General features: G+C 43.3%; 1 protein-coding gene across 1 annotated transcript; it reads left to right on the top strand.

Moving 5' to 3' along the window:
• Positions 1-27453, top strand: sdc4 (syndecan 4). The gene is made up of 5 exons (XM_073062156.1): positions 1-273; positions 18484-18610; positions 22447-22469; positions 22890-23082; positions 23572-27453. Exons 1-5 carry the CDS (start codon positions 205-207, stop codon positions 23721-23723), a joined length of 564 nt encoding a protein of 187 aa, XP_072918257.1. The 5' UTR covers positions 1-204; the 3' UTR covers positions 23724-27453.

The raw sequence follows: 27453 nt of genomic DNA, 5'->3' as shown, positions 1-27453 counted from the left end.
GTCCCGGGTTATTACTACAACTCTGCTGAAGCGGCGGCCGAAATCTACACGGGCACGCTCTTTAATTCGGAGAAACCTCGCAGATCAGAACTCAGGGAGAGACCGGAGGGAACTTAGCACCCGAGAGGCAAGACGGTCTCCAGCTAAGCGAAGAGGAAGCTTCTGATCGTTAAACTTCGGGAAATTTAACCAGAAAGTTCAATCATGTTGAAAATCTGGGCAGTGGTTACCGTGTTGGTGATCTTCACCTGGGACGTCTCCTCAGCCAAGACGGTAAGAATTACTGGTTTTGTCATACACTTGAAGACGAATCTCAAGGTTGTGTATAGTATCTGTTTGATGATAAGTTTACTTTTGAAGTCACAACAAGTAATACGCTTTCAACTCAGGTCTACATTACTGGGGTCACGAGTCCGGCAATCGAGTTTCTTTAAAAATAGTATTTATTCTTGTCTCTAAAGTGCCTGGTCTTTCCCCGTCATCACTTTAAATACAATCTACTGATCCCCTCGGGCGGTTTAGATAAGTGAGTATCGTGTCATCAGGAAACTTTTCTGTAGTCGCCCGAGTCCCGAGGAGTTTGGTGGATGAATTTCCTCCGGCAAAAGGTCACAGACTTCTACTGAGAGGTTGCGAGACCCCCAACATTCGTGAAGTGACGCCGGTGGCACGTCCCTGCGCGGGCACAACCGCGATACAACTTGGCGACGTTCTCCCTCCTCGTAAAATCTCTTCCAAGGCGGTTTTGGTCACAAATAAGGCACTGGAACTCGGAACGCACGCAAGTTTGTAACCTGGTTTTTCTATTACTGGGGTGCGAGGGACGGGACGCCAGGTACTCTGAGATCGTAGGCACTTCGATTGGGAGAGCTCCCTCCCAATCTCCCCGTTGGTAAGATCTCAACCACCCCTGTGTACGCATGTGGAAGGCAAAGGGTTAAACTTACCTGTTTGCTAAATAGATTCACTTGTAAGAATGTTTAAATCTCGTTTATAAGTGGATACAACTTCGCCCGCTAAAGAGGTTAACACGCTGTACCAGAGCGGGCTGTTACCTTGTTCCCAAGGCACTTTTGAGGGTTTGCAGTGTGTCCAGTGATGCTGACGTTTACATTTACTTAGCGATGCAAATTTGTATTTTACACGTACTTGTTACTGCGCTTGAGGCCCCTTGGCTCATAAGGTGGGCACCGGCTCCCGGAGCAGTCCCATTGCTTGTATCCCCAGATCTCCTCTGCGTATTCTCTCCCTCAAAGCGTATCCCATACAATTCTTTCCGTGTTGCGCCTACGCCACGGCAAGTTCGCAATACACGTGAGTGTATGTGGTGACTTGATTTACAGTCGCTGGTTAACTTGACGAATCTGGAATACGTGGGGTAAATGCATGAGGCCACACGGAGCCTAGGTGAGCAACACTGGGTTGGGATTGGATTCCTTGCCCAGTTATGGTAGATTGGTTGTGGCTGAGAGCTTTCAAGCACAAACGGCCATTTGTATCTCTAGGTATGAACATTGCCCTCCCTGTTCTTGCTCCACAAATTTTTCCTCTTTCAAGTTTCTAGCCAAGCGTCTGTAAAGTTACAGGGACATTCAGCACCAAGTATTTCAAACTTCCCGAGGTATTTCAGCTTGCACTGTATCGTTCCTTCACTGCACCTGGGGACACTCCCTCCAACAATGGCATGGCACTGAATAGACCATTTGTTATGTTTTTATTGACATATAATATCACTGTTTACCAAAGATAAGTCTGATAACATGTACTAGTATTGGGAAAACTTGTCAGATTAGAAGTTCCATAATCATTCTAATTCATTATCCCCTGTGATATTTCATATATGTGCTGTTCACTCCAATTCTGTTGACCTGCAGGGTGCTCCTTCCCCTTCCCTCTTGTGACTAATATTGTGTGGTTAATGCCAGTGCCCCCCGAGTTGGTTACAGGCTGCGTTAGTGTGTGGGGGTAGAGAGGTATTGCTGCCCAGCATTGTGGAGATGAAAGAACTAATATGGATATTTCGCTCTCCTCAACTCTGAACTCATTCTACAACCTACAGACTCTACAATTTCTCAGTATTAATTATTTTTGTATTTGCACATTGATTACCAGTCTTTGTATAGATGTTAATTGATTATATTGTATTTCTTTGTTCTACTGTGAATTCACACAAGAAAGTGAGTCTCTGGGTAGTATCTGGTGATGTGTATGTACTTTAATCATAAATACCCTGTGAGCTAATACTCTGACTATCACTGTTTAAAGGCTGTCCAGTCAGGTTCATGGGCAGGAGAGGTTTGGAGGACTGTGGGCCGAAAGCAGGTAGATGGGTTAAAGAACAGGTGAGGAAGAATTTCTTTAGCAAGAGCAGGGGTTCCCAGCCTGGGGTCTAAGGACCCCTCTGTTAATAGTAAGGGTCCATGGCACCCCTGAGGTAGAAGGTGATGAATTTGTGGAATTGGTTGCTAGAGATGGCTCTGGAGGCCAAGTCACTGGGTACATTTAAAGTGGAAGTAGATAGGTTTTTAGTAGTAGGGGGTCAAAGTTGCATGGAGAAGGCAGGAGAATGGGGTTGAGAGAGATAATCTGCCATCATGGAATGGCAGAGCAAACTTGATGAGCTGAATTGCCTAATTCTGCTCTAGTCTTGTGGGACTAGCTCACTGGACTACATGGCTAGCAGAGAAAGTTGGGCTGAATGACCCATTCCGTTGTTGTATTACCCTGACCTTGCATCCACCATCTTCCATTATCTTCAACCACTAACCCACTCATACAGTCCTGTTATTGACTTGACCATATTAAAAGAAATTTCCTCCTTTCACTCTTGGTGTTGTTACCATCAAGTATTTGTGCAATTTCTGTTCTTTTTGCAAATGCCTTTATCACCAAATCTCTCTGACAGTGATGGGTCTTGTAATACTAGAACTCTTGTGTAGTGCTTGGGGCACTGGGCTGCCTCGTCATGCATTTAATCTGCTGGTACTTGAAGCATTCTGTTTGTTTTGTTAACCTAATGATTTATAAAGTTTGCTTTAAGCATCTACATATTAGCATTCTGGGAATTCCTACTGTGTTGGGGGGAAAAACACAAACTGGGTCACAGTTTGAAGGCTACACTGGAGTGTGTTGTCCTTGGCATTGACAAGTGGTGAAATGTGTGCACTAAATTTGATAGGGGAATAAAAAAATTGAGGTGTATAGATAGGGTAAATGCAAGCCTGCTTTCCACTGAGGTTAAGTGAGACTAGGGCTAGAGGTCACAGGTTAAGAGTGAAATATTTAAGATCGTCTTCACTCAAGAGTGTGGAATGAGCTGCTAGTGGATGTAGTAGGTGCCAGTTAATGGCAGCACTTAGTTTGCAGAAGTACATGGATGGAGTCGATGGGACTGGGCAAAATAACAATTTGGCACTGACTAGGTGGGCCAAAGGTCCTGCTTCTGTTCTGCAGTGTTCAATGACTCCATAAATACCTCCCAAGCACTTGAGAGCTGCAATTAAAATTGTTTTTATTTCTTATTTTTTTAAGTTCCCTGCATAGGGAAGCAGACCATAATGCATTTCTGATAGTACAAAGTCACTTTCACTGTAATATTGGCCTCTGAGGTAATGTTTCCATGTGCTGGAATGTTATCACAGCCAAGCAAGTGGTATTTGGCAGACACATAGGAAAGGTTTTATCAGAACCTGCTTAAACTCCCATTGGCTTTGAGGCAACATTATCACTGAAAGATTCCCATCTGCAGCTTCGATTGGGAATGTGGATGATCAGCTTAGGATCCACTTGATATTCTTGCTCTCTAGCCTTGACTCCACTTACTAATGGACCATGGCACCCTGGTGTTGCAAGACCTTGTTTGCCTACTTCAGGAGTGTCTTTGGCACAGTTTCAAGCTGAGGTTTGGGCTGATAAGAGAATCAGATTTATTGTCGCTGATGTATGAAATGAAATTTTGTTTTATGCAGCCAAAAATTCTAAGAATTAGTGCAAAAGGTATTTTCTGCTGAAGTTATTTTCAGTAATGGCAAAAGAAACTCTTGCCTCAGAGGTCAATATATTACAGTGAAAGTGATTATACCTTCAATAGAAAACGATCACACTAATTTATAATGAGGTATTGTTTGCAGACAGTTCAGAACTGGTGGAGGAGAGGCTGTATCACTGAGTGTGGGTCTAAAGGCTCCACTCCAGTACCTACAACCTGGCAGCAGTAACAGGAAGATGGCGAATTTGAGACGAGGGTCATCAGTGAAGAATGCTACTGCCCTGAGGCACAGCCAAGAAGGGTTATAACCAGCAGCAGTACTTTCCATCATTGGAGATGTTTAGATTTAATTGGTCAATCCATTCTGCCTAGAATTGTAAAGCCACTTTATATGCTAAACTGGCTACAATACAAAGCATTCCTACCCATGCAGTGTTGAAAGAAAGACATTGTGTTTGTACAGTATCTGACTTCTACAGGAAGGAATTGTTTTAAAACCTTTGTCCTTGAACAGACAAGCAGTGAATTTCAAGGGAATATTGTTTCCATATGAAAGGGAAGTTGTATTACAAACCAAATTGTTGTGCCCATTTTTATTGAGGAAAATGTGTGAAATAGGTCCTTCTGTCTACCCAATTTATCCTAACCTGATTACAGGACAATTTACAATGACTAATTAACCCACCAATCATTATTTTACAATTTTTAAAATACTTTAATTATTTCTATATAATTGGTTTCTTTTGTAATCCTGTGTATTTTATATATTTGAATACATTATTTTGAGAAGGGGTCCCATAGCTCTCACTGGACTGCCCAAGAGGTCCATGGCATAAAAAGTTAAGAACCTCTGCTCTAGGACGTGTTGGTTGTTGACGAGCTATGGAAAAGTGATGCTTTCTGCATGTAGATATAAATGTCAAGGAAGAGCTAGTTATTTTTAAACCATGGAGGTGGTCCCATCACTGGATTACCTTCCTTATCTCAAGCAGTGCATTATTATCTGTCGGCATATTTTGTGGCTTTTTAGTCTATTTCTACTGTTTGTACAGAATCAGTTAATACCAGTGTGGGCAGAGAAATGTGTGTAAACAAGATGTAGAGATTAAACTGGATTATCTGGTTTTTGTGGATATTGCTCAGACCATCTGCTTCATAGTAGTGCCAGGTAACTACCTGACTGCACCTGAGGGGGAAAAATCTGGTTTAACTTTAAGGTTGTCCTTTATCTCTTGAAAATGAACTGGAATATTGATTTTGCTCATGAGTCTAGGGCCTGAGATGTTTTCACTTCCTTTGAAGGGAGAGGGGAACTTTGTTAGTGCTTTCAGTAATTGATGCCTACAAAGGGAGCACTACTGGGCATTCCCCTGGTTGTGTGCCACTTCCTCAGTAAAACGGAGCCCGCTTCTTGTGCGTGGGAACAACTCTTGTTGCTGCTTGTCTCACCTAGCCCTTGGTCTTCACCTCCTTCACAAACTTGGACTATTCCTTGATGTATGAGGGCCCTGGTATCAGCGGCGATGGTTCAATTCTCGAAACACATGAGATTCTGCAGATGCTGGAAATCCAGAGTGTAACAATACTGGAGGAACTCAGCTGGTCAGACAGCTATGGAAACAAATGCAGTTAATGTTTTGGGCTGAGAGCCTCATCAGGATTGGCAAGGAGGGAGAAAGAAACCAGAATAAGGTGGGTGGGAGAAGGAAAGAGGAAGGAGGGCGAGCCAGATGGCTGGGGGAGGGGGATGAAGTAAGAAGCTGGGAGGTGACAGTTGGAAAAGATAAAAGGGCTGAAGAAAGAATCTAATAGTGGACCATGGAAGAAAAAGGAGGGACACCGGGGAGATGCTATCTTAGCAATTGAATTTTCCATCTAACTAGATGAGTCTGTTTCCCTTCATATTTTCTCTTTTGTACATTTGTCCAAATCCCTGCTATTCAGATTAGATTAAGCAGTTGTCTGCAATGCAAACAATCTTTCAATTGAGAAAGTTCAACATCCAGTTGCTTCAATCAGTCTCAGATGCATTGTTTCAACTTTTTAGTTAGTTTCTTCCTGTTAGAACAAGTTAACACTGTGGCCAGAGAATCTGTGTTCTAATTGTATTCTTTAACTATTGAGCACCAGATTTTTGTTTATCCAGCACAACTTTCCAAGTTAACTTGTGTTAGATCCTACTGTGTGAAGGGCCAATGTTTTTCCAATACGCTCTGCCAAATAAAATCTACTTCCTTTGCTGAAAAGGGACTTCTAGAATTTTTAAATATAACCAAAATAAGCTTTATTCATAAATTATTTGCATGAATAAACCATACAATGTCTTTTATTCCTGTATTTGTAGTCTGTTTTAAGCAGGTTCTATTGCATTTCTACACACCAATGGGACTGTTGCTACTCGAGGCACCTGGGGGGGGTGCATTACTACAAAAATCGAGGGGTTTCCTCACCCAACCTCACTGTCTAGTGAGGGAAGAACCCTACACTGGCCCTTCCCCACCTAGCTCTTGCAGCAGCTGCCCCAAGTTTCAGTGTGTCCGTTGGCACGTACTCATACAGCCAACTGCATGATCTAAAGACTTGGTTTAGAGTTCCATCATGGTGCTCTGGAAGGATTATAAGGTCCTGCTTTGCTTCTGGATGACTCTACCTTCTGCCAACTCCTTTCCAGTGCTAATGAAGGGTCTCAACCTGGAGCATCAACTGTTTACTCACTTCCATAGATGCTACCTGACCTTCTGAGTTCCAGCATTGGTGTGTTGCTCCTGCTCCGCTTGTCTTTTAGTTGATGCTGGATAAAATACCTGCTAGTCACCCCATCTGGATCTTGGTAGCCCTGTAGAGGATGAGGATAAATGCCCGCTTTAGTACTGAGCCTTCAGAGTCCTCCTGGGCAAGGTAGGGGTTTAGTTCTCAAGGTCTTCCTCCGATCAGTGTAAGTGTCCTGGGCAAAGTATCATGAGATCAGTGTAACCTTTAAAAGACAGGAGTGAGGGTTGAGTTACAATGTACTGCTTGCAAACCTCCCACAGAATGTCACTTTTGTTTTAATCGCATGATGCAGGCCACTCTTATTTTCCCTCCAAGTTGCACAATACTGTCTTGTCACAACTCCATATCATGTCATTGTCTCTTGATCCTGGAACTCTTACCTAGCACCACAGGTAGCATCCATCAGAAGATCCATAGTGTCAATAAGGTGGGTGATGAGGGCTGGTGATGCTTGCTTAAGCCCATCACACTCTAGGGCATTGACTGTTGACAGCAGATCAACAAAGTCCTATGTCCTGGGCCAGTTCCCTCAAGTTGTCCGGATGTGGCCTGTCTTCTTGGTGCATCCTTCCACCCTCAAGGATGTCATCTTGGAGCTTCTGTTGGTGCTTCTGTAGTTCTGGCTTCTTGTAGGATGCCCCATGCCCAACCCTCCTCGTTTCGTAGCCGGGCTTAGATGTGATAAGCAGAATTGGGCCATTTGGCATGGGACCATCTGTGGCAGAGTTGCTGGTAAAGCTAGTGTCACATAAATCTCTTCAAAGAAATTTTATTCTAAGTTTGCTTGGATTATTGCTTAACTTTTGAACAATAGGAGCAGTAGATTTGGGGGGGGGGGGGTGGATGGTGGAATTGCCACCACATACCTACAATAGGCCCTAGTGGCTTGCTTAGTGTGTGATGAGGTATAAAAGTGCCTCTACAGAGCAGGGAGGGGCTCCAATCTATTCTTTCACCAAAAGGCAAAGTGCCAAAATTCATTAAATGTGGCTGCAATCTATCCAGCAGTTACGTCAGCTATTCCACATACTTGTGAAAACTTTGTACTCTTGCTGTCAGCTGCACACTCCTACAGTGAAACAGTTTTTGCTCAGCCATAATCAGTTCATTACGTTAACCTCTGACTTTATTTTTTAATTCTGTATTCATTATTGAATGTTTTTGTATGTCATGTCCTGACCAACACACATCAGCAAAATTTCTGATGTGTGTAAGTGCATAAAGTTGCCCCAATTCAGCCCCTTCAGTTTATCAGTAAATGGAAACTATTCAATGAGGTATTTTCCCAGGTTCAAGTAAGAGTCCTGAAGAAGGGTCTCTACCCAAATGTCATCTGTTTATTCCTCTCCACAGATGCTGTCTGACTTGCTGACTCCCTCCAGCATTTCGTGTTTCATGATTAGTAAAGGTGTCCAGGGTTTTGGGGTGAAGGCAGGAGAATGAGGTTAAGAAGGATAAATCTGCCATGATGGGATGGTGGGTTGGACTTGATGGGCTGAATGGCCTAATCTGATCCTGTGTCTTGTTTACGTCTCCAAGTCTTGTAGCCTTGAGCTGCTCTGTTGCCTTTGCTCCTCCATCTTCCAGCCTATTACCCCCAAGTTCCAAGCTCGGAGCGCTGTGGTTATGATACAAACCAGGGACTGAAGCGTCAGTTGACCATCTGACCTTCAAATGTTCTGTTATTTGTCGAGCTAGTGTTCAGTCATGAGCACCTCCCTTAAATGTTGTTATTTGAGGTGTGGCAAAACGGGTCCTTCCGACCCTTCGAGCTGCGCCACCCAGCAACCCACCTTTTTAACGCTAGTCCAATCACAGGACAATTTACAATGACAAACTAGCCTACTAACCAGTACTAACGGTGAGAAAATACACTCTTCAGAGGATGTCAAAATTGAACTCTGAAGCCCCATCTTGTAAGTGTCGTGCTTACCTTGGCACCCTAAAGATCGATATGATTTCTAGATTATTGTCCTGAATGAAGGTGATTCGGCCTGTGGGGTGGGAGTAGAAAATTGCAAAAGAAATGTAATTAGTGTGAAGAAATGTCTCCTCTTGGTTTTGAGGTCTATTCTCCGGTCCAATCTCCAGCCTGCCAAGCCCAACCGGACTTTGAGTTTCACACCGAAAGCCTTTAAGTGGCTGTTAATCACCATTTATTTTGATATACAGGTCACTTGGTCCATGTAACTGTACCAACCAATAGAGTGCCAACTGTACCAACTAATCACCCGTCAGTTCATGAACTGGAATAATGAATAAGCTAGAGGAACTCAAGAGGGTCTGGCAGAAGATCTGGAGGGAAGTGTACTGTGAACTTTTTTTTAGGCAAGACATCAGCAGTTCAGAAGAAAGGGCCTGACCTGAAATTAGCGGTCTATTTTCCACTTTCCCCACCCCACAGATGTTCAAAGTTCAAACTAAATTTGTTATGTACAATCCTGAATTTTGTTTACTTGCAGTCTTTCTCAATGAACCATAATAAAATCAATGAAAGACCACAGCAACAGGGCAGACAACCAGTGTTCAAAAGACGACAAACTGTGTGCAAATACAGAAGATAAAAAGCAAGTAGTAATAATAAATATTGAATGAGGTGAGTCCTTGGTAGAGTTCCCATAAATTTTGGGAACAGATCAGTGTTTGGGCAAGTAAAGTTATCATACCTGGTTCAAGGGGTAATAATTGGCTCTTGTACCACCTTCCTGATGGTAGTACGGAGGAGAGAGCTGTCCTACATGATGCTGTTGAATTCCTCCAGCATCTCACATTTTGCTCCAGATTCCAATATTTGAAGTACTAAAATGCTGACAAATGCTCCCAATAGCCCGTCCCACTACATTATCTTGGGTGGTTATAGGGTTGAGAATGTTTTAATCTTTTCCAGAAAGAAACCCTCTCAGTGTGGCGTGAGGCGGATGTATTGAACTTGTCGATTGAAGTCCACCATTACCTGGGTGGATGTTTGATCTCTGCCTGGGAGCTATTCTTTCCCCTATCCTCCCACCACTGTACTGTGTCAAGTGTAAGTAAAGTGATGTTTTAGAGCGAATAGTCACTGAAAGAGGAATTTGGGATTTTTGCCCAAAGCTCTGAATGGAGGTCTAGTTGACCTTGGGTTACTAAAACCCCTTTGTCACCTTTATGCCTCTAAATGGGGCAAAGAGGTCCTTCTCTTAAAGGGGGATGATTATGGGTTGTTTTGTGGGGATTGGTCAAGGTGGAGACCAGGGATGATGGTGCAATTTTAGTGAGGTTTCTTCATCAGTTGGAGAAGTGATGGTGCCATTGGCATTTGAATGTTTCCTTGGCAGGGCCATCCAATGGATATACCAACAAGTTGCCTTCAGTGTAGTGAGGGTGTGCAATATAACTTTAGATATTGAAGCCACTGCTACTGTTTACAGGCTCCCACCAAACCTGGGGCTTGCTGTGAACATCTGGATGCCAATCGACTGGATTCAATTCAGTGCACGATGTGCTTGATGTGTTTGTGTGGACACAGAAGCCATTTAATTCCTGTGTAAATGGCTAACACAAGGGAGCATCATTGAGGAAAGTATAAGGGGGTGCCTGAGTTGTTTTATAACCGTTTGCCCTACTAAAGATGGTGGAGGCAGGTATATTTGGGGCACTTAAGAGATGGCGAAACGCACGGGTGAAAGAAAACTGGTGGGCATTGTCGGAGGGAAGGGTTGCATTGATCTGAGTAGGTTCAAAGGTCAGCACAACATTGTGTTGTAGTGTTCTCTCCTTGTGGTGTGGTGGTTTGCTGATATCTGTGGAAAATGTAAAAATCGGGGAGAGGGTAATTGGGCTGAAGGTTGGTGATGCTGAGGTTAATGGAAAACTGAAGATACAGCTATATTACAATGCTGGAGCTTTCATTCAGTGCTGTAAATCAAACAACACTCATCATTCAATGTAAGTGAACAGGACTGAAATTTTGGACGCTTTCCAGGTGTTTGCAAGTCCTGACCTCAGATCATGCAATGGTGGTGTGATCAGGATCAAAACAAATAGTAGTCACCTCCCTGCACCTGGCTTGCGTCCCACCCAACCTGTACTGTGGCAATGAAAGCAAAACTGGGAGAGGCTTGGAGTTGAATTGCAGCTACTCACTTGGCCAGGAAGGACAGAGCAACCTGAAATCTTTTCGCTTTGGGTGTGGAATCTATTTTGTCGTGAGTAACTCTAGAAACACCCGAGCAACAAACTAGGTCACAACTCTGCACGATAGAAGCAACCAGCCATTGGATGGAAAAGGAAGTCAGTCCTTTCAGATCTTCCCCTGAAAGCTGAAGGCTGGATTAGGGTCTTGAATGTTTCATTCTGGGTTGTAGATGAGGGCTAGTTGTGGCAACAATTAGGCCTTTGGAATGTGGGCAACAAACTTCCCTCGGGGGCTGGGGGGCAGGGAGCTAGGCAGCGTCTGTGGGAAGAGACATTTTCTTTGGAAACTAAGTCCTCTACTTTACAGTCGACCATTCCCTCTAGTTCTGGGGCTCTGAAGTGTTGACAGATTTCTCTATCCCGGAGACTGCTTAACTAGCTGAGTTCTTCCAGTACTTTGGTTGTTTATTCAGACTGCAGCATCTCTGTATTCCTTTAAGAGGTGTGATGATTCCAGTTCATTGGGAATCTGGATCAGTTTCTGCATCCCAGATCTTGATCAAGTCTCAGTTCAAATTTATTATTAAAATCCATACATGTCACCATTTACCACACTGATTTGCTTTCTTGCAGGCATTCACTGTACAACAAGAAATACAATACAATCACTGGGGGAAAAACTAGTCTAACAGCCCATGTGCAAATGAAGACACACTGTGCAAGTACACAAAGCATCTAAGTTGTAAATAATACTGAGAGCATGAGTTGTAGAGTGAAGTTATCCACACTTGTTCAGAGGCCTGATGGTAATAGTTATTCTCGAACCAGGTGGTGTGGGACCTAGGTCTCCTGTACCTCCTGCCCAATGGTATGGGCAAAAGAGGGCAAGGTTTGGATGGTGGGGTTCCTGGATGATGGATACTGCTTTCTTGTCAGCAGTCATTGTAGATCATCATAGTAGATGTGCTCAGTGGTTGAGAGGCTTTTCTGTTGATGTCTATTTTCTAAAACTGCAAAGGGAGGGATCTATTAGAACAGTAACTGCCCCAGACCAGGGGGAAAAAATCACCCAGCTGGAATTGAAAATTGTATGCCATTACCTTTTTTCTAATTTGAATTGATGGAATTTTTGCTCAGTAGATCTTTACTTTGAGAGTGTTTTCCTTGGTAGGCGAAGGCTGGGTGTCTCCAAAGAAACTAACTGTGTTGCCTCCGCCAAATTGAAGTCTGCAGATTGATATTCTACAGCAGAGAAGGCATGTGCCGATGTCAGCTGTTTGATATCAAGTATGCAAGTTGCATAGAGTCGTGTTACATCTGCTTTCTGTCTGGGGACAGCCATTCAGCAGCGAAACGCAGAATTCAATCCAGTGAGAGCTATCCAAGCTATTAATAAACTACTTTAAAGAACGTGTCTTAACTGCGTCCTGTTTCATTTAAACAAAGAGTAATTGACAGTCAGGGCATGTGTGTGTCATCTGGACTAGATGGGTTCCCAACTAACTCTTGATGCCTCTTTTCTGGGCTGAAGGGTGAGGGGCCAGTTCCTTGGCCATTAGACTTTGTTATCTTGCATTGGTGGATTCTGGCCCAGTCTATAAACAGTCCAGGACAAATGAAGACCCTGGTCCTTGCACACTGAGCCAAGAGCCAGTACATGTCATTTCTAGATCAGGTTTTTGGTTAATTTGTCCTGAGCACAGGTCTTTGGGGTGGTCCTTGTTCAACACTGGTTTAAAATCACTACCCTGACCGTGTTGTCAAATTGAGCTGTTTCCCACACCTCTGCTGTGCTTGATTTAGCATGTGGAGCTTGGAGGCAAGCTGAAGAAGGCACACTTGGATGGCACTCATTCTTTGGTGTGGGCTATGTTGCTTTGTGAAGGATAATGGTTTTTGCATTCACTGCTTCTGACTAGCTCATTGCCTCTAAGCATGCAGCACACTCCCTCAGTCAAAAGGCACCTTTTCAGTTCCACTCATCGTCATTCAACCATACACAGCCAAACAAAACAACATTCCTACTGGCCAAGGTGCAGAACTCGATGCCAACAGTCTCACAGGCACATAATTGTGATCGCAGAAGCAGTCATAAAATGTATTCAAAGTCCAAGTGTCATGGTCTGTAGATTGATGGTGTCCTGGAAACTCATCCCTGCAAGAGCGGGGGCTCTGCAGCCGCAGATGACTGCAATCCAGCTTGGCTTGTTCACTTGGTTAAAAATGCTTGCAAGTTTCCCCTCCCCATTACTTGAAGTCATGCAAGCTAGTGACTGGGCTCTAACTTGTCCTGATCAACCAGACTGGACTGGATAAAGGTTCTTTGTTTTTAATTCCTCTCTTTTATCACTGCTCTGCCAGGCATGTGCTGGAGCTCTGATTACACACTGTGGTGTGAAGATGTTTCTGACTTGATTATCCAGTGCATTTAGCAGAGCCTCTTCTGCCACGAGTCCCTGCCCTGTCTGATGTACACTGTGTGCCTCTGCCTCTGACCTGTGCAAGCATTGTGCCAAAGGCTCGGGTGGCATAGAGCACGGGATGGGAAGGATGGTCACCTCCAAAGAGGCCTGAGGCAGAAGTGGTCACTCAAATTTGAAATTTATTGTCTCAGGCAAGGTGGCTTAATGTCATTTCCAGTACACAAGTATAAAGGAGAAGGAAATAATTGTTACTCTGGGTCTGAAGTAGCACAAAAATAAGATGAAGAACACAATTTTAAAAAAACACAAGTATAAATACATGATTTTTTTCCACAGAAGTGGTTTGTCATTGCCGTAACTTTACAAGATGGGTGACCCCAGCCATTACTAATACTCTTCAGAGATTGTCTACCTGGAGTCAGTGGTTGTATAACCGGGATTTGTGATATGCACCAGCTGTCCATTAAAAAAAAACCATGCAGCTGCTCCCATGGCTTCATGTGATCGGGGTGGGGCGATGGGGGGGAGTTGCTAAGCAGGTGCTATGCCTTGCCCAAGGGTGACCCGAGGCTAGCAGAGGGAAGGAGCACCTTACACCTCCTGGTAGATGCATCTCCATTCTGCCACCCAACCACTCTATTTTTTAAAATAACTTGCACCACACATTCTTTGAACTTGCTCCTCTCAGTTAAAATATGTCCTCTAGTATTTAACATTTCTCCCCTGAGATGTATTCTGTTTACCCTATCTGTGCTTCAATGTTAAATTTCTATTGGGTCTCCCTCTAATCTCCAATGAAAACAAAGTTTGTCTAACCTTTCTGTATAAACTCAGTGTTTTCTCCTTGGGGTGATGGAGGATGAGAGGTGACCTGATAGAGGTGTATAAGATAATGAAAGGCATTGATTGTGTGGATAGTCAGAGGCATTTTCCCAGGCTGAAATGGCTAGCACGAGAGGGCATAGATTTAAGGTGCTTGGGAGCAGGTACAGAGATGTCAAGGGTAAGTTTTTTTACACAGAAAGAGGTGAGTGCGTGGAATGGGCTGCCGGCAACGGTGGTGGGGTGGAAGCAATATAGGGTCTCTTAAGAGACTCCTGGATAGGCACATGGAATTCTAAGGGTGGGACATGTTCAGCACAATTTTGTGGGGAAAAGGGCCTGTATCGTGCTGTAGGTTTTCAGTTTCTAAACTTGCACTCTCATCCAGGCTGTATCCCTGTCCTTTGCACTAGCTCTGAGGTAGATGGCCATGGTATAAATCGGCCCCAATTTCAGGGCCAGGGACTTCCTTCCAGGTTTTTCAGCATATCTACTCACTATTTAGACATTGACTCTGAATAGTTTGTGAAGGATGTTTTAAGATTTGGCACAAACTGACTGAGGACTTGGCAAGAGACAAATTTCTATGTCCTGTTAAGGTAAAAATTTCCATGACTAAGAGGATGTCACAACTGAATGAATCAGTAACTTCTCAGAACATTCTTCATGACTAAGCTAACCTTGTCACAGATTTGTGTTTGCAACAAATCTATCAACTTGTAAATACTATTTAATCCAACTGGAGCAACTGGGGAGTGGGAACAACGTTATTGCTGCAGGCTAAAGCTGACAATCAATGATTGACTCGGTGTACTGAACTGCTATTCAATTGGAAACAGTAGATATTAAAAATATCTACTATACGCAAGAATCTGTGGAGGGGAATGGGCAGTTGAAGTTTTGGGTTGAGACCTTTCACTTGTCTGGAAAATACGAAGAGTGGACAGTTTTCCTCCCGAGCCTGTTCATTTCAAGATTCAGAGTGAATTTATTATCAAAGTTCATGCCTAATTCACTACACTGAGATTCATTTTCTTGCAGACACTTGCAGTACAAAAGGGAAATACAATAGAATTAATGAAAAACAACCATAGTGTGAAAGACGACAATGTGCATATAAAAATATGTAAATAAGTTTTTTAAAAAAACAACATTGAGAACATGAGTTGTAGAGTTCTTGAAAGTGATTCTGTAAGCTTGTGGAATCAGTTTAGTGTTTGAAGTGGGTTAAATTATCCACACTGGTTCAGGTGTCTGATGGTTTTGTAAACCAATTGCCATCCTTTGAATAGCCTCAGTACCAGGTTCCCAACCCTTTTAATTCCATGGACCAATACCATTAAGTAAAGGGTGTGTGGAGCCCAGTTTGGGAACCCCTGTCAGTGCTGTATCTGCTCACTGCCTATGTGCAATGCTTTGAGATGCTAGCCAGCTGATTCAGTGCTTCATTCATCTTAAATATTCTTTATTTGTCATTTGTACATCAACACTGAGTATAATTTGTGTCAATGACCAACACAGTCTTAAGTGGAGCTGGGGTCCAGGCTTCTGCTGCCAACCTGGCATGCCCACAACTAATACCCCTAACCTTTGTCTTTGGAATGTGGGAGTGAGCAAGTCCACGTGGTCATGGAGAAAGTACAAACTCTTTACAGACAGCAGCAGGAACTGAACTGGATCACTGGTACTGTAAAGTGATACACAAGTATCTTTGCCATTGTGCCAAATCTCAAAGTAGACCCTCAAATCTAAAATTGCCTTCCTTTTAAAGGTCTTGTGTTCTATTGCCCACTCTGTAGGCTATTAAAGATCTGTGCAGAGCACTTGAAGGAAGAGGACTTTGGTGTCACCATGAGTTACTAGGACACGAGGGCCTGGGGTATAGGGAGATGGCTAAGCTAAAATTTCCCCCTTGGAATGGAGGAGTGACCTTGGAGTATATAAAACTGTCAAGGGCACAGGTAGAGTGAATGCAGCACTTTCCCCAAGGGAAACCATAAGACATGGAAGCAGAATTAGGCCATTTGGCCCATTCAGTCTGTTCCACCATTCAATCGTGGTAGTTTTATTTGCCCTTTCAACCATTTGTCCTACCTTCTCTGTAACCTTTGACCTGACTAATCCATTAACCTCTGCTTTAAATATCCCCCACAGCCATCTGTAGTGATGAATTCCTCAAATGGAGCCAGAAACTAGAGAACATAGATTTAAGATGACAAAGGAAAGATTTGGGGTGCAGCTTCACACGGTGGTCTGTATCTTGAACAAGCTACCAGTGAAAATAGTTGTGGCAGATACAGTGGTGATCTTCATGGATAGGAAAGGTTTGTGGGGCCATAGGCAGCAACATTAAAGTTTGTCTATTTATCCCTTGTACAGTGAAATGTTTGCATTAATAACCTGAGGATGTGCTGGAGGCAGCCTGTGAGTGTTGCCACACATTCTGGTGACAGTGGAACAGCACCAGCCGCAGCAAAAACAAAACCTAATCCTCCTTTCCTCATCACATGGGCTGGCCACCTCTAGTGGGTTCAGGCATCTACTCAGTCAGTATGGACGAGTTGGGCTGAAGGGCCTGTTTCTAGGTTGTATCACTGTCTGTTTAATGAAGACGGGGCCAATCTGTCAGGACTAGCTGGAGCTTCCAGCTGGCAGGAGTAACTTCAGTCTGGTGACGAGACGGTGCCTCCTTAATCCACTTTCATGTGTGAGATGGGTTAGTAAAATGAATCAGAACAGTGGTAACCACTAGCCTGCCTCCCAAGTTAGTGCTGTCACTGAGGAACCAGTTGCAATGGAAGTTTGTTTTTTTGGCTATTTGATCCCGTCACTCTGTGGCTTCTCTATCGCCTCACCCCCCCCCCCCCCCCCGCCCCCAACTTGAAGCTCCGTTATAAAAAGGACGGCGAGGGATCAGATGGGTCTTGAAAGAAGGGCTGTGGATTAATTTTAATTGTGAAATTCCACTCCACCCAGGACAGACCAAAGTGGAGCTGCAGCAAGGTCACAAGCTTGTGTGTGAGTGGGGACTAGAAATGGGAAGATCGCCAATTTAGTTTCGTTGATTTGCCGTTGCTAGCTGCTGGAATGTTAGATATGTGGCTGTTGGGCTGTAACTGTACACGGAGTCTATTTTAACTCTTCCCCTTTCTCTGGCTCTGGGGACTCGGCTGCCTCCTACAGCCACTGCTTGTGCCAACCCGTGGATGATGTGGGTACAAAGTTTGGGCTTGCTTGCTTTGTCAAGAACCCTTTTTTTAAGATTAGTTTTAGTCGTCACATGGGCATCAAAACATAGTGTATTGCCTTTTGTGCTGGGGGCAGCCAGCAAGTGACGTCGTACTTCTGGCACCAACAGAGCATGCTCACCTTTATCTGTATGTCTTTGGAAAGCCGGAGGAAACCCACATGGTCACAGGGTTATCTCCTATAAGGTTATTTCCTTACAGGCCGGGCGGGGTAAGAATTGAATCGAATCCTGATCTTGCGGCTGGCAGTGTGAAGCATTGCTACCCTAATCGAAAGCTCCTGATCCTCGAAGGGAAGGGGATCTAAAGATCGTGCTCTGCTGAGTTTTCTCTGTACTGAGTGAGAGGTGGAACGGAGGCCCTTCAGCCCATCTGCTGAGTCAACCCATTTACACGAATCCCCCACTTCCATCAGTTGCTCCCCCCAACTCCCAAATCTACCGCTGGCCTACAATTGTGCTTCAGTGAGTGAAAGAAGAAAAGGGGGCTTGTTAGTCCTGCGATTTGCTGAACGTGCGTATGTCAGTCCCAGAAATACGTGATGGCGCTTGTGGACTGGCCCCGGTGCATCCTTAGGCTGTGCTGGCCACCTGCAGTGCATTTCACTATTTCCATGTACCTGTGATACACCTGGATCTCGGGTTCTGTAGGTCACTGAACCTGCACGCTCGAGTTGCATGAGATAAAAAGCGCAGTGCATTATGCCGAATATTCCAATCAAACAAGTGGAAAATTAATTTTTCTGGTTTGGTCACCCTGGCTTTAATGAAACAGTTGGGGGGGGGGTGGAGAAAGAGTTGAAATGAGACTTTGTTGTCACACTAGGTCAGAAGGTCTGTCTGCAAGAACAAGTAGGGTGTATATATAGCTTCCTTCCTGTTTGTCCTCTGTGGAATGCTTCAATAAGAATGTAGTGCTTGTTTCTTCTCTAACATGTGATCTGAAGCCGGCATGTTGGGAAGGGGAGAACACTGAAACAAATATCCCCAGTTAACTATCAACTGGTTTTGGTTTTGTTGAACTCTTGTTTGGGGGGTGGCTGGGGAAGATGGCTGTATTAGTTACCTCTAGTGGTGTACACCCTTCACTAACCAACCTATCCTTTTTCCCCAAACAGCAAAAAGGCTCTAACAGGAGCTACCTAAATGAACTGGAGGGTTCTGGTTCCACAGATCCAAGCCTGCACCCCAACTACATCAGCGAACATGGTTCTGGCTGGAGCTCGGGAGATGATGCGGACAGTGGTAACTATATTACTACTTGAAGTACTTCCGTTTTTATGGGAAACTGGATTTTGTTTTTACAATAGGGATTTTTGTTGGGGAGTAGCAACATCAGATGGTTTTTGGCTTTGAGAATCTGGGGGATGGGTCCATTTAGAATCCAAAGTTCAAAGTAAATGTTATTACTGGTGTACATAATGTCACCACATACAGCCCTGAGATGTCTTTCTCAGGCATACTCGGCAAATCTATAGAATAGTAACTGTTCCAGGATCAATGAAAGATTAGCCAGAAGATGTCAGACTGTACAAATGCAAATATAAATGAAAAGCAACCTATAACAAATATTAACAAGATGGACTCCATTAAAAGATCATTGGATGGGCAAGTTGGTGTAGTTCTTCAAGAACCTGATGGTTGTGGGGTAGTAACTGCCCCTGATCCTTGTGATGAGTTCAGTGGGGGGAGGGAGAGAGCATGGCGGGGGTGGTGAGGATCTCTGGGTGCTGCTTCCCTATAACAGTGTTTCATGTAGATGTGCTCAGCAGTTGGGAGGGCAGCCAGGAATACTTCTCCAGTGCTCTTAATGCTGGAACAGACCCTATCTATAACAAATGTTCAACTTGCCAGCACTTTAACTCTCCCTCCTAACATAATTCCCATTTCTTGTGCAATCCTCTCCTTCCTAACATTATTGCCATTTCCCCTGTACTGTGCCCCATTTTTTTGGCATGACATCACACCTGCGATTGCTTCCAAGAAGTCCAACTCTCCCTTTTTTTTCTCTCTACATGCTGTACACTCAACTAATCTTTCTATCATTATTCTGTTAAACCACAGAGACCAGTTTGGGCTTTCTTTGGTTTAAGGTTGACTGAAAACCCAGATGGTGTTAGTTCATTCTAATGTGGTATTGGTATATTCTTGTGTATTCTTATTGACTGCATTAGATCTATAAATAAAATTCGGGCAATAGACCTTGATCCCCTAGAGCCTCAGGAAGGGAAGGCATGTTCCAAAGCCAACCTCCTAATGGTCCACCACTCGCTTTGAGTGGAATCTGGAATCTGCTTCAGTGGTTCCAATCAGAATGTATGCAACCTGAAACTCGAACTCTTCACAGTCATCCACAAAACGAAAGGGAAAACCCCAGAGAATGAATGACAAGTAGATGCTGGAAACGCAAAGGTCCCCCTCCCACACAAGCAGAAGCATCAACCCTCCCCCACTTTAATATAATGCATTCTCTCCCCCCCCCACCACCACCACACGTAAACAATCGCAACGCGCCCTTAAAGGTCATAATCTAGAGCCCAGCAAATGTCACTGTTCATCCCAACCGTTCTACATCCTACACTCTCCTTATTAACGAGGTATCACTGCTTCCACAGCAAGAAGGGTGTTGCAGTCCGCAGTGTTAATTAGTCCCCCCAACTCAGAATCGGCAACAAACCCTCTAAGAGATTCAGGACCTTCCTGTTGCCGAGCCTGGACTACTTTGCCCTGGATTAAAGAGCAGAGAAAGGTTATGACTGAACCATTGGGAGAAGGAAATGAGATGCAAAAGGTCGATTGAAAGTAGTTTATTTTAACCTGGTCATCAACAGGCTACTATGTTTCCCCTCTCTTTATTTAAGTAACAATAGGGGAAATGAGTTGCAATTTTTGGTGCTTTTTGTGGAGCACGGGGGCCAGCAAAGGATGAATGACAGAGACTTTTGGGTTTCCAACTTGTAGTAAATTCTGAATATATCCCAGGTTGGAAATGGCTAATATGAGAGGGCTACACTTGGAGTGTTGCCTTCAGTTCTGTTCACCTCATTATAGAAAGGATGTGGAAGCTTTAGAGCATATATGTCAAACTCAAGGCCCGCGGGCCAAATCTGGCCCGCGGTGGAATTATCTTTGGCCCGCGAGATAATATCTAATTACTATTAAAGCTGGCCCCAGTAATCAAAGTGCCTATGGCTAATGCTGAGTTTATTCAGGTACCAGGTTTTTAGTGTTTATTCGGCAGTCTTCTTCATAAGAAATGGAATTTGTAAAGTGAAACACTTTGTAGTTATAGCAGAGACTGAGACACATGAGAGCAGGCTGAAAAAACGGAGGCAACGAAAGCTGCGTTCGCACGCGTCCCGACTGATCCGGCCCGCATGAAGCTGCATTTTGCTCAATCTGGCCCATGACCTAAAATGAGTTTGACACCCCTGCTTTAGAGGGTGCGGAGAAGATTTGCCAGTATATTGCCTGAATAGAGAGCATGTCTTGTAAGAAAAGGTTGAGATAGTTGGGGCTTTTTATTCTTATGGAAGAGAATGAGATGACTTGACAGCTGTACAAGATTATAAAGGGAATAGATAGTTGGACAGCCAGTGACTTTATTTTTCTCAGGGCAGAAATGGCTGGTACAAAAGGCACAATTTTAAAGTGGGGGTTCCCAACTTTTTTTCTGCCATGGAGCCTTGCCACTAACTGGGAAGTGTGGACCCCAAGTTTTTCCCTGTGCCTGTGGTATTGGAATTCTGAAAGTTTTCCGTTCCAGCACCTTTGCCATCATTTCCCTGTTCCCTCACAGTACTGTCGAGTTTCTGCAGCAGGAGGAAGTGGTTTTGATTATTTCAGAGCTCATAGCTGCGCTGAGGTTACAGCTCCCCTGTTTTACAGTAAATCTGCAACTGCAGGGCTTTCTCCGCTCCGCAGTTCTCATCTGCTCAGACAGCATAGTGGAAATTCCAGCCTGCTTACTGGTGGAAATGTGGCTGATGTGATCAAATGATTTTTAACAGCTGTAATTCAGCAAGAAAGTTCAAACTTCTTGTGCATGGGTGTAGCTGACACCATTTTAAATCAGAATTGGGTTTATTATCCCACGGTGAGTTACAGCAGTACACAGTCATACAAATGACTGTGGGTGAGTGTGCAGAGGAGCTTTGCCTGGATTAGATTTGTCTATCAAAACAGACAGAGGACAAACTTGAACAGTTTTTTTTCTGTCTGGACGCTGAGAGTTTATAAAATTGAGATGTGTGGAGTCCCATCACAGGTAAAGCCCTCCCAACCAATGATCACGTTGTCATTAGGAAAGCGGCTTCCATCAGAGATCGTCACCATCCAGGCCATGCTTTCTCTGCTGCCATTAGGTAGAAGGTACAGGAGCATCAGAACTCACACCACCAGGTTAAACAGTTACTATCCCTCAACCATCAGGCTCTTGAACAAAAGGGGAGAACTACACTCACTTGCCCATCCATTGAGATGTTCCCATGACCAATGATCTTATTTTGTTAGTTATTACTGTTTGTTATAGTTGCTGCATTTTCAGTTTTCTGTCTCCTGCAATCTGGTTGATCTTTCATTGATCCTGTTGTACAGTTACTATTCCATAGACTTGCTGAGTATGCCCACAGAAAAATGAATCTCAGGGTTGTATATGGTGACATGTATGTACTCTGATAAAAAGTTATTTTGATCTTTTGAGATTTCTGCATGGTGGAAATGCCTGGTGCTGGAGAACATGACTTTAAGCTGAGGGGGTAGTGTAAAGGTCCAGTCTGTCTTTGCATAGATGGGTAGATGTCTGAAATATGCCAGGAGAAATGGTGGAAACAGATACAATTGTAATGTTTGAGGTGTTTAGACAGACACGAACAGATGGGGATTGGAAGGATATGGATCGTGCAGGCAGATGGGACTATTTCAGATGGGAACTGCTGGGCACAGACATTGGACTTAAGGGGCTATTCTGTTCTCTGAAATCGGGATTTGTACTTGTGGGGTGGGGAGATGATCTTGCTGTAGATACTGTAAATAGCGTTTTCTAAGCTGAAGATCACAAATTCTTTTTTTTCTACTTCCAGATGAATATGATCAAAGTGATGAGGTGAGTTCCATTTTCTCAGCCATCTGTAAGACCCAATTATGAGAAACACTGGGTAGTTTGCTGACTTGTCAATGGTGCGGGTTTAGCAGTACTGGGAGGAGATGAAACCTAGTGACTAGCTTTTTAATTTGTCACATAAATTAAAATACTTAATGAAACGTGTCAATGTCTGACGCAGCCTGTGGGTGTATTGAGGGCAGCCCAGGCTTCTGGCACCAACACTAGCATGCCCACAATTTATTAATACAGAACTATAGTCTTTGTATGGTGGGAGGAAACCCATGTGGTCATGGCAAGAATGTACTACATCCTTGCAGTCCTGGCATTTACTAGTCCAGAAGCGGTGTTTCGGTCTCTGACGGGAGAAATGGATCACTTCAGGAGAGTAGTGAGATCTAATAGCTCTTCCTTTTTCCACAGGACGAAGATGAAACCAACAATCACATCATTGAGAATGACGATGTTAAAATTAAGGTTGGAAACGATAATGTTTTGGGCAATGAAGTGGCCCCAGAGAAAAATAAACCTTCACTCGATGACATTGACAACAGAATTGCCTTGGCCAGCACCAACAATAGCAATGGCATGTTTGCAAGCACAGAGATGCTAGCAGGTATGGGATGCAGATTAAATTTGGGGTCCAGCATAAGCTGTTTAGTTACCAGGTCGTGAATAGACCTCTACTCATTCCAGTCCCCGTGGAAACCATATGTAAAATATCCAACAGGTTATTTAGCTTGACACAACATGGAGGGAAATGGGTCAGGTGCAGGGAGGCAGAAATGATTTGGTTTAATTCAGTGTGATGCTCAGCACGGACATCACAGGCCAAAGGGCCTCTGACTGTGCTGAACTGCTTGATTTTCTACAGACACTGGTTCCATGAAGCAACCTAGGGAATGGTGATTCTGTTGTGGTTAGCACTAACTGGTGGTCTTTTTGTTGGCCTGTTGCTGGCTGTCATGTCAAGTGACAGCACTTCAGACAGCAAGATGTTCAGGAACAATTAAAGGTCATGAAATGAAGCATTTGTTGGAAGAAGTGACAGTAAGATCTTATCAACTGACGGTGTGTGTGTGTGTCTCTCTCTCTCCCCTCTCAGCAATGATCGCTGGTGGTACCATCGGCCTCCTGTTTGCCATCCTCCTCATCCTGCTACTTGTCTACCGCATGAGGAAGAAGGATGAGGGCAGTTACGACTTGAGCAAGAAGCCCATCTACAAGAAGGCCCCCACCACAGAATTCTATGCATAAACCTTAGCAGGAACTTCAGAATGACAGACTTTATATTCTCTCCAGAGCTTCCGCCTTACCAAGAAAGAAGTGGAGCAATATTTGCAGCTAGTTTAAAGCCTCTGCTAGTCTTTAATATTACACATGGAAAAAGTAAAGAAACCCACTTAACTGGGAAAATACGTCCATCCCAGATTTTAAGAACATTTTATAAAGGGCAAGGCTGGAAAACAAACTCTGGCCTCACTGTTTTTTGTCCATAATATGTATTTCTGCCAAGGTTTGTTGAGGAGGAGGCGAAGAAAGATTTCACTGTCCTTACATTTCCATTTTTAAGTTTATTTTCCTTGCAGTCTTCCTCGGGCAGGTAGTTCTGTGGGTTATCCCACAGACCAGCTGTCTCAAACACTAATCAGCCAAAATGCAGCATCTCTTTTCAAGAACCACAGTTGTTTCCTACTAGAACTTTCAAACATTGGACTGCTTCGAGAGTTTATCTTCCCCTATGTGGGGAATTGTTTTCTGTTCCCTTCTGCACGCACTGTATGCTTTCTCCTCCTCCCCAAAACTGCAAAAGAAAATTGAGTTTTATTAAATTGTTGTTTTCACATGCTTAATCATAGTACAATTTTGTTGTATTTTACTAGAATACTACACTCATTGGCAAAATCTTTGTAGAATTGGTTATAACCAATTTCAGCTTTTTTTAAAAAAGAATTCAATATTTCCCTCTTTCAGTGTGGCTTTGCTTATAAAAACTGTTTCGTACAGATGACTTTAAATTTTAGGACAATGTATCTAATTGCCATTTCATTTTCTATGCAATGTACCTATTGATAGATGCTCATTACTGGGGCCATTTCCTTAAATTGGTGCATCACAAGATAGCATAGGTCAGAGATGGAGGTGAGAATAACTTTTATAGGTGGAAATGGAACCTTCTGAAAGACCTTTTTGCTGGTGAGGGAGAAAGCTTGTCAGTACATCATAGATTCAATTTTTAACTACTGAATCTGACCAAGATTATTGTTGCTAGGAGACCAAACTTTTTTTTAAAAAATGTACAAGAGAGCCACATCAATTTGTGCTCCTATTCCCCATGTACTAGAGGTCATTGTAATGGAAATCCTTTTGAGGATGTTTTGTACACTAAGCTCACTCTCTCAAGTAGTCAGAATCACTAAATCTCACTCTGAACTCTGGTACTGTAAAGGCCTTGGACTTTAACATTTATTTTAAATTAAATTGGCAGACATGAAATCTAGCTGGGTTTATCCCTCAGTCTTGAGGCTAACATTCTGTGACAATCAAAATGAATCAGTAAAGAGAGCCTTGCAGAAACAAAGGTTTTAACTATGTCCCTGGTGGCTTGGCAGATGAGAAAACCTTGGCCCTAGACTAAATCAATTCTTCCTGTGCCTCAGTGTATGAGTAAATATATAGACTGCAGAGATGGGAAAGCAATTTGTGAGTTAAATTATTTTGTGAATCATTTCTGTTTGGTCCCATGTGTTAAATGTTTTCTTGTTGAATAATGCCATTCATGCTGTCTTGTTCTTTTTACTTTGGAAGAAATTTGGTCCTTGAGTTCCAATTCTGTTTGCTCAAAGCCAAGTGCATTGTGTAGTTGGGACCAGTCCATTTGAGACTGGATATTTTTGAGGGAAATCATTGTCTTTAAATAACTTTTTTTTATGCCTTCTGAATTCCTTGTAAGAATATTGTAGCTATATCCACAATGAGCTATCAAACATTTATTCAGGAGAATTGCAAACCTGGGGACCAGATAGTTAGGGGTTATAATAAATGGGAACAGAAGATGCAATGATGCCTATTTCTGCTAAAGTAGTACCCCTTTTTGAGGGGATTTAGGCCTTCACCAAATTGTCGGGGTGGTGGGGAAGGAAAGGGAAATAATCCCATTCTGAAATGTTTGTAGTGCCCTTTGAGTTAAGAATGATATTCAATCAGGTTCCTGGGTGGTGGCAAAATGAAGGACTACAAATGCTGGATTCTTGTGTAGACGTCTCAAGCTAGTGTGGTGAAATGATTCTGATTGAAATGAGATCCACCAGTTAGGTACTGACCATGGTATTTCTTGCCTTCAACTTGTTCCACAGAGCAAGCTTTGTCAAGCAGGAGGTAGGGACGGTGGATAATTGTAGGTTCCACGTGTATCTGCTCACTAGACTCAATCTCTTTTTGTCTAGAGATTGGGATGGAATTTATTCTCTGCAGGGTATCAATTATCAATGAGATATATTCTATTTCCATCCCCTTTAATGGAACTAACTTTACAATGTGTAGCCATGTTATAATTAATGCATCACAAGAACTATCTGACATCCCATTCAGTGCCACCATGTTACCTGGGGCTTTCTGTGAAGAGTTCAGCTAAGCCAACACTATTTCTTTGTCTTGTCTGACCAAGAGAAAGTAAGCCAGCCTCGAACTGTAATCCCATTGTTTTGCACCTTTTTATACCGCCCAGTAAGGAGGGTTGAACTGCTTTTAAAATGAAAAAAAAACTTATCTCTGATCTCTGCTTTGTGAAACTCATTTTGCAAAGTGCTCATGTACTGACTTTAGTATTCAAAGTATGCCCAGGTACAAGTAAAAAATATAAAATATAATTTTTGGTTTTTCAATAAAACTATATTTTGGTACATAAAATTTGATTCTTTGGATCTATGTTGGTGTAAATATTAATGGCAGCATTCTTAATGGCACTTGGTGAGGGAAGGGATTTTATAAACTAGGGGTGTACCATAGATGAAGTCTGTGGGTCCAACCCCCACTGAAATTCAACCCAAACTATAAACAGGAGTGAGATGGTGGGGCATTTCTTATCTTTGACTTTGAAGTCCAGCTTCATTCTGTGTGCTAGCTTTTGTGTTTAACCTCAGGGTCTGAAAAGCTCTGGTGCCTGAGAGAGGGCTGGGAGTGGGGGTTTCTAACCTGGTGTCCATGGACCCATTGCTTAATAGTCGGGGACTAGGACCTTATAAAAGGTTGGGGAACCCCCTGGTTTAGAGGCTTCCTGTACTTCAGTACATGGCAGCCTGGTTTCCGGAGTTGGGAAAGGTTTTAGAATCAAGTCCGGTCAGGAGACTTCCTTGGACTAGGAGCATATGTGCTACATGAGTGAAACGGGTGGAGAGGGAAGGAGGTTTCCTTCAACTGCTGCCGTTCCATAGAGAACAATCACCTTTTCCCTTTGGTTCAGGGTGGGGTGTGCAGGTGGTAGAGAATGTGCCACCATTTAGTCTGTTGTGATGGGTACATTACTTGACTGCTGGCAAAATATGGTACCAATGAGTGTGATGTGTTCCAAGTTAAGATGTTGCTACTCTGAATACTGGTATTCTTGTGTGCAGTGCCTGTACTGGTCTGGGTCTTCCAATCAGTAAGACCCAGTGCCAGCAGTAAACTTTGAGGGAGCTTTTACCTGTTGACCTGCCTGGTGAGAGACTGGGTTAGTTGGAGCACTACTTCCATACCTGGTCTGGTGCTACTGTTGGATTCCATGTAGTACTACCAGACCAGTTTTCCAAATTGGGTTAAAATTGCTCCCTCAAAGTTGCATACTGTCTTAACACCAGTGGAAAAGCTGTAACTTGTCTTCTGTTAACTAATTTTATCTAAGGATTGAAATGATTTTTGCTATTTTCAGATCTGTATATATTCATGTTTTAATTCTATTTCCAGATTTATTATGTATGTATGTATAAATAAACCTATCTTTACACAG

Source organism: Hemitrygon akajei, chromosome 11 (assembly GCF_048418815.1).
Source record: "Hemitrygon akajei chromosome 11, sHemAka1.3, whole genome shotgun sequence".
NCBI lineage: Eukaryota > Metazoa > Chordata > Chondrichthyes > Myliobatiformes > Dasyatidae > Hemitrygon > Hemitrygon akajei.
This window is presented reverse-complemented; position numbering and strand designations above follow the sequence as displayed.

Excerpts from the sequence above, each read along its gene's own strand:
- sdc4 (XM_073062156.1), top strand. The coding sequence starts at position 205 with ATGTTGAAAATCTGGGCAGTGGTTACCGTGTTGGTGATCTTCACCTGG. Across the intron at positions 274-18,483 it reads ACGTCTCCTCAGCCAAGACG|CAAAAAGGCTCTAACAGGAG; the intron begins GTAAGAATTACT and ends TTCCCCAAACAG. Across the intron at positions 22,470-22,889 it reads AATATGATCAAAGTGATGAG|GACGAAGATGAAACCAACAA; the intron begins GTGAGTTCCATT and ends CTTTTTCCACAG.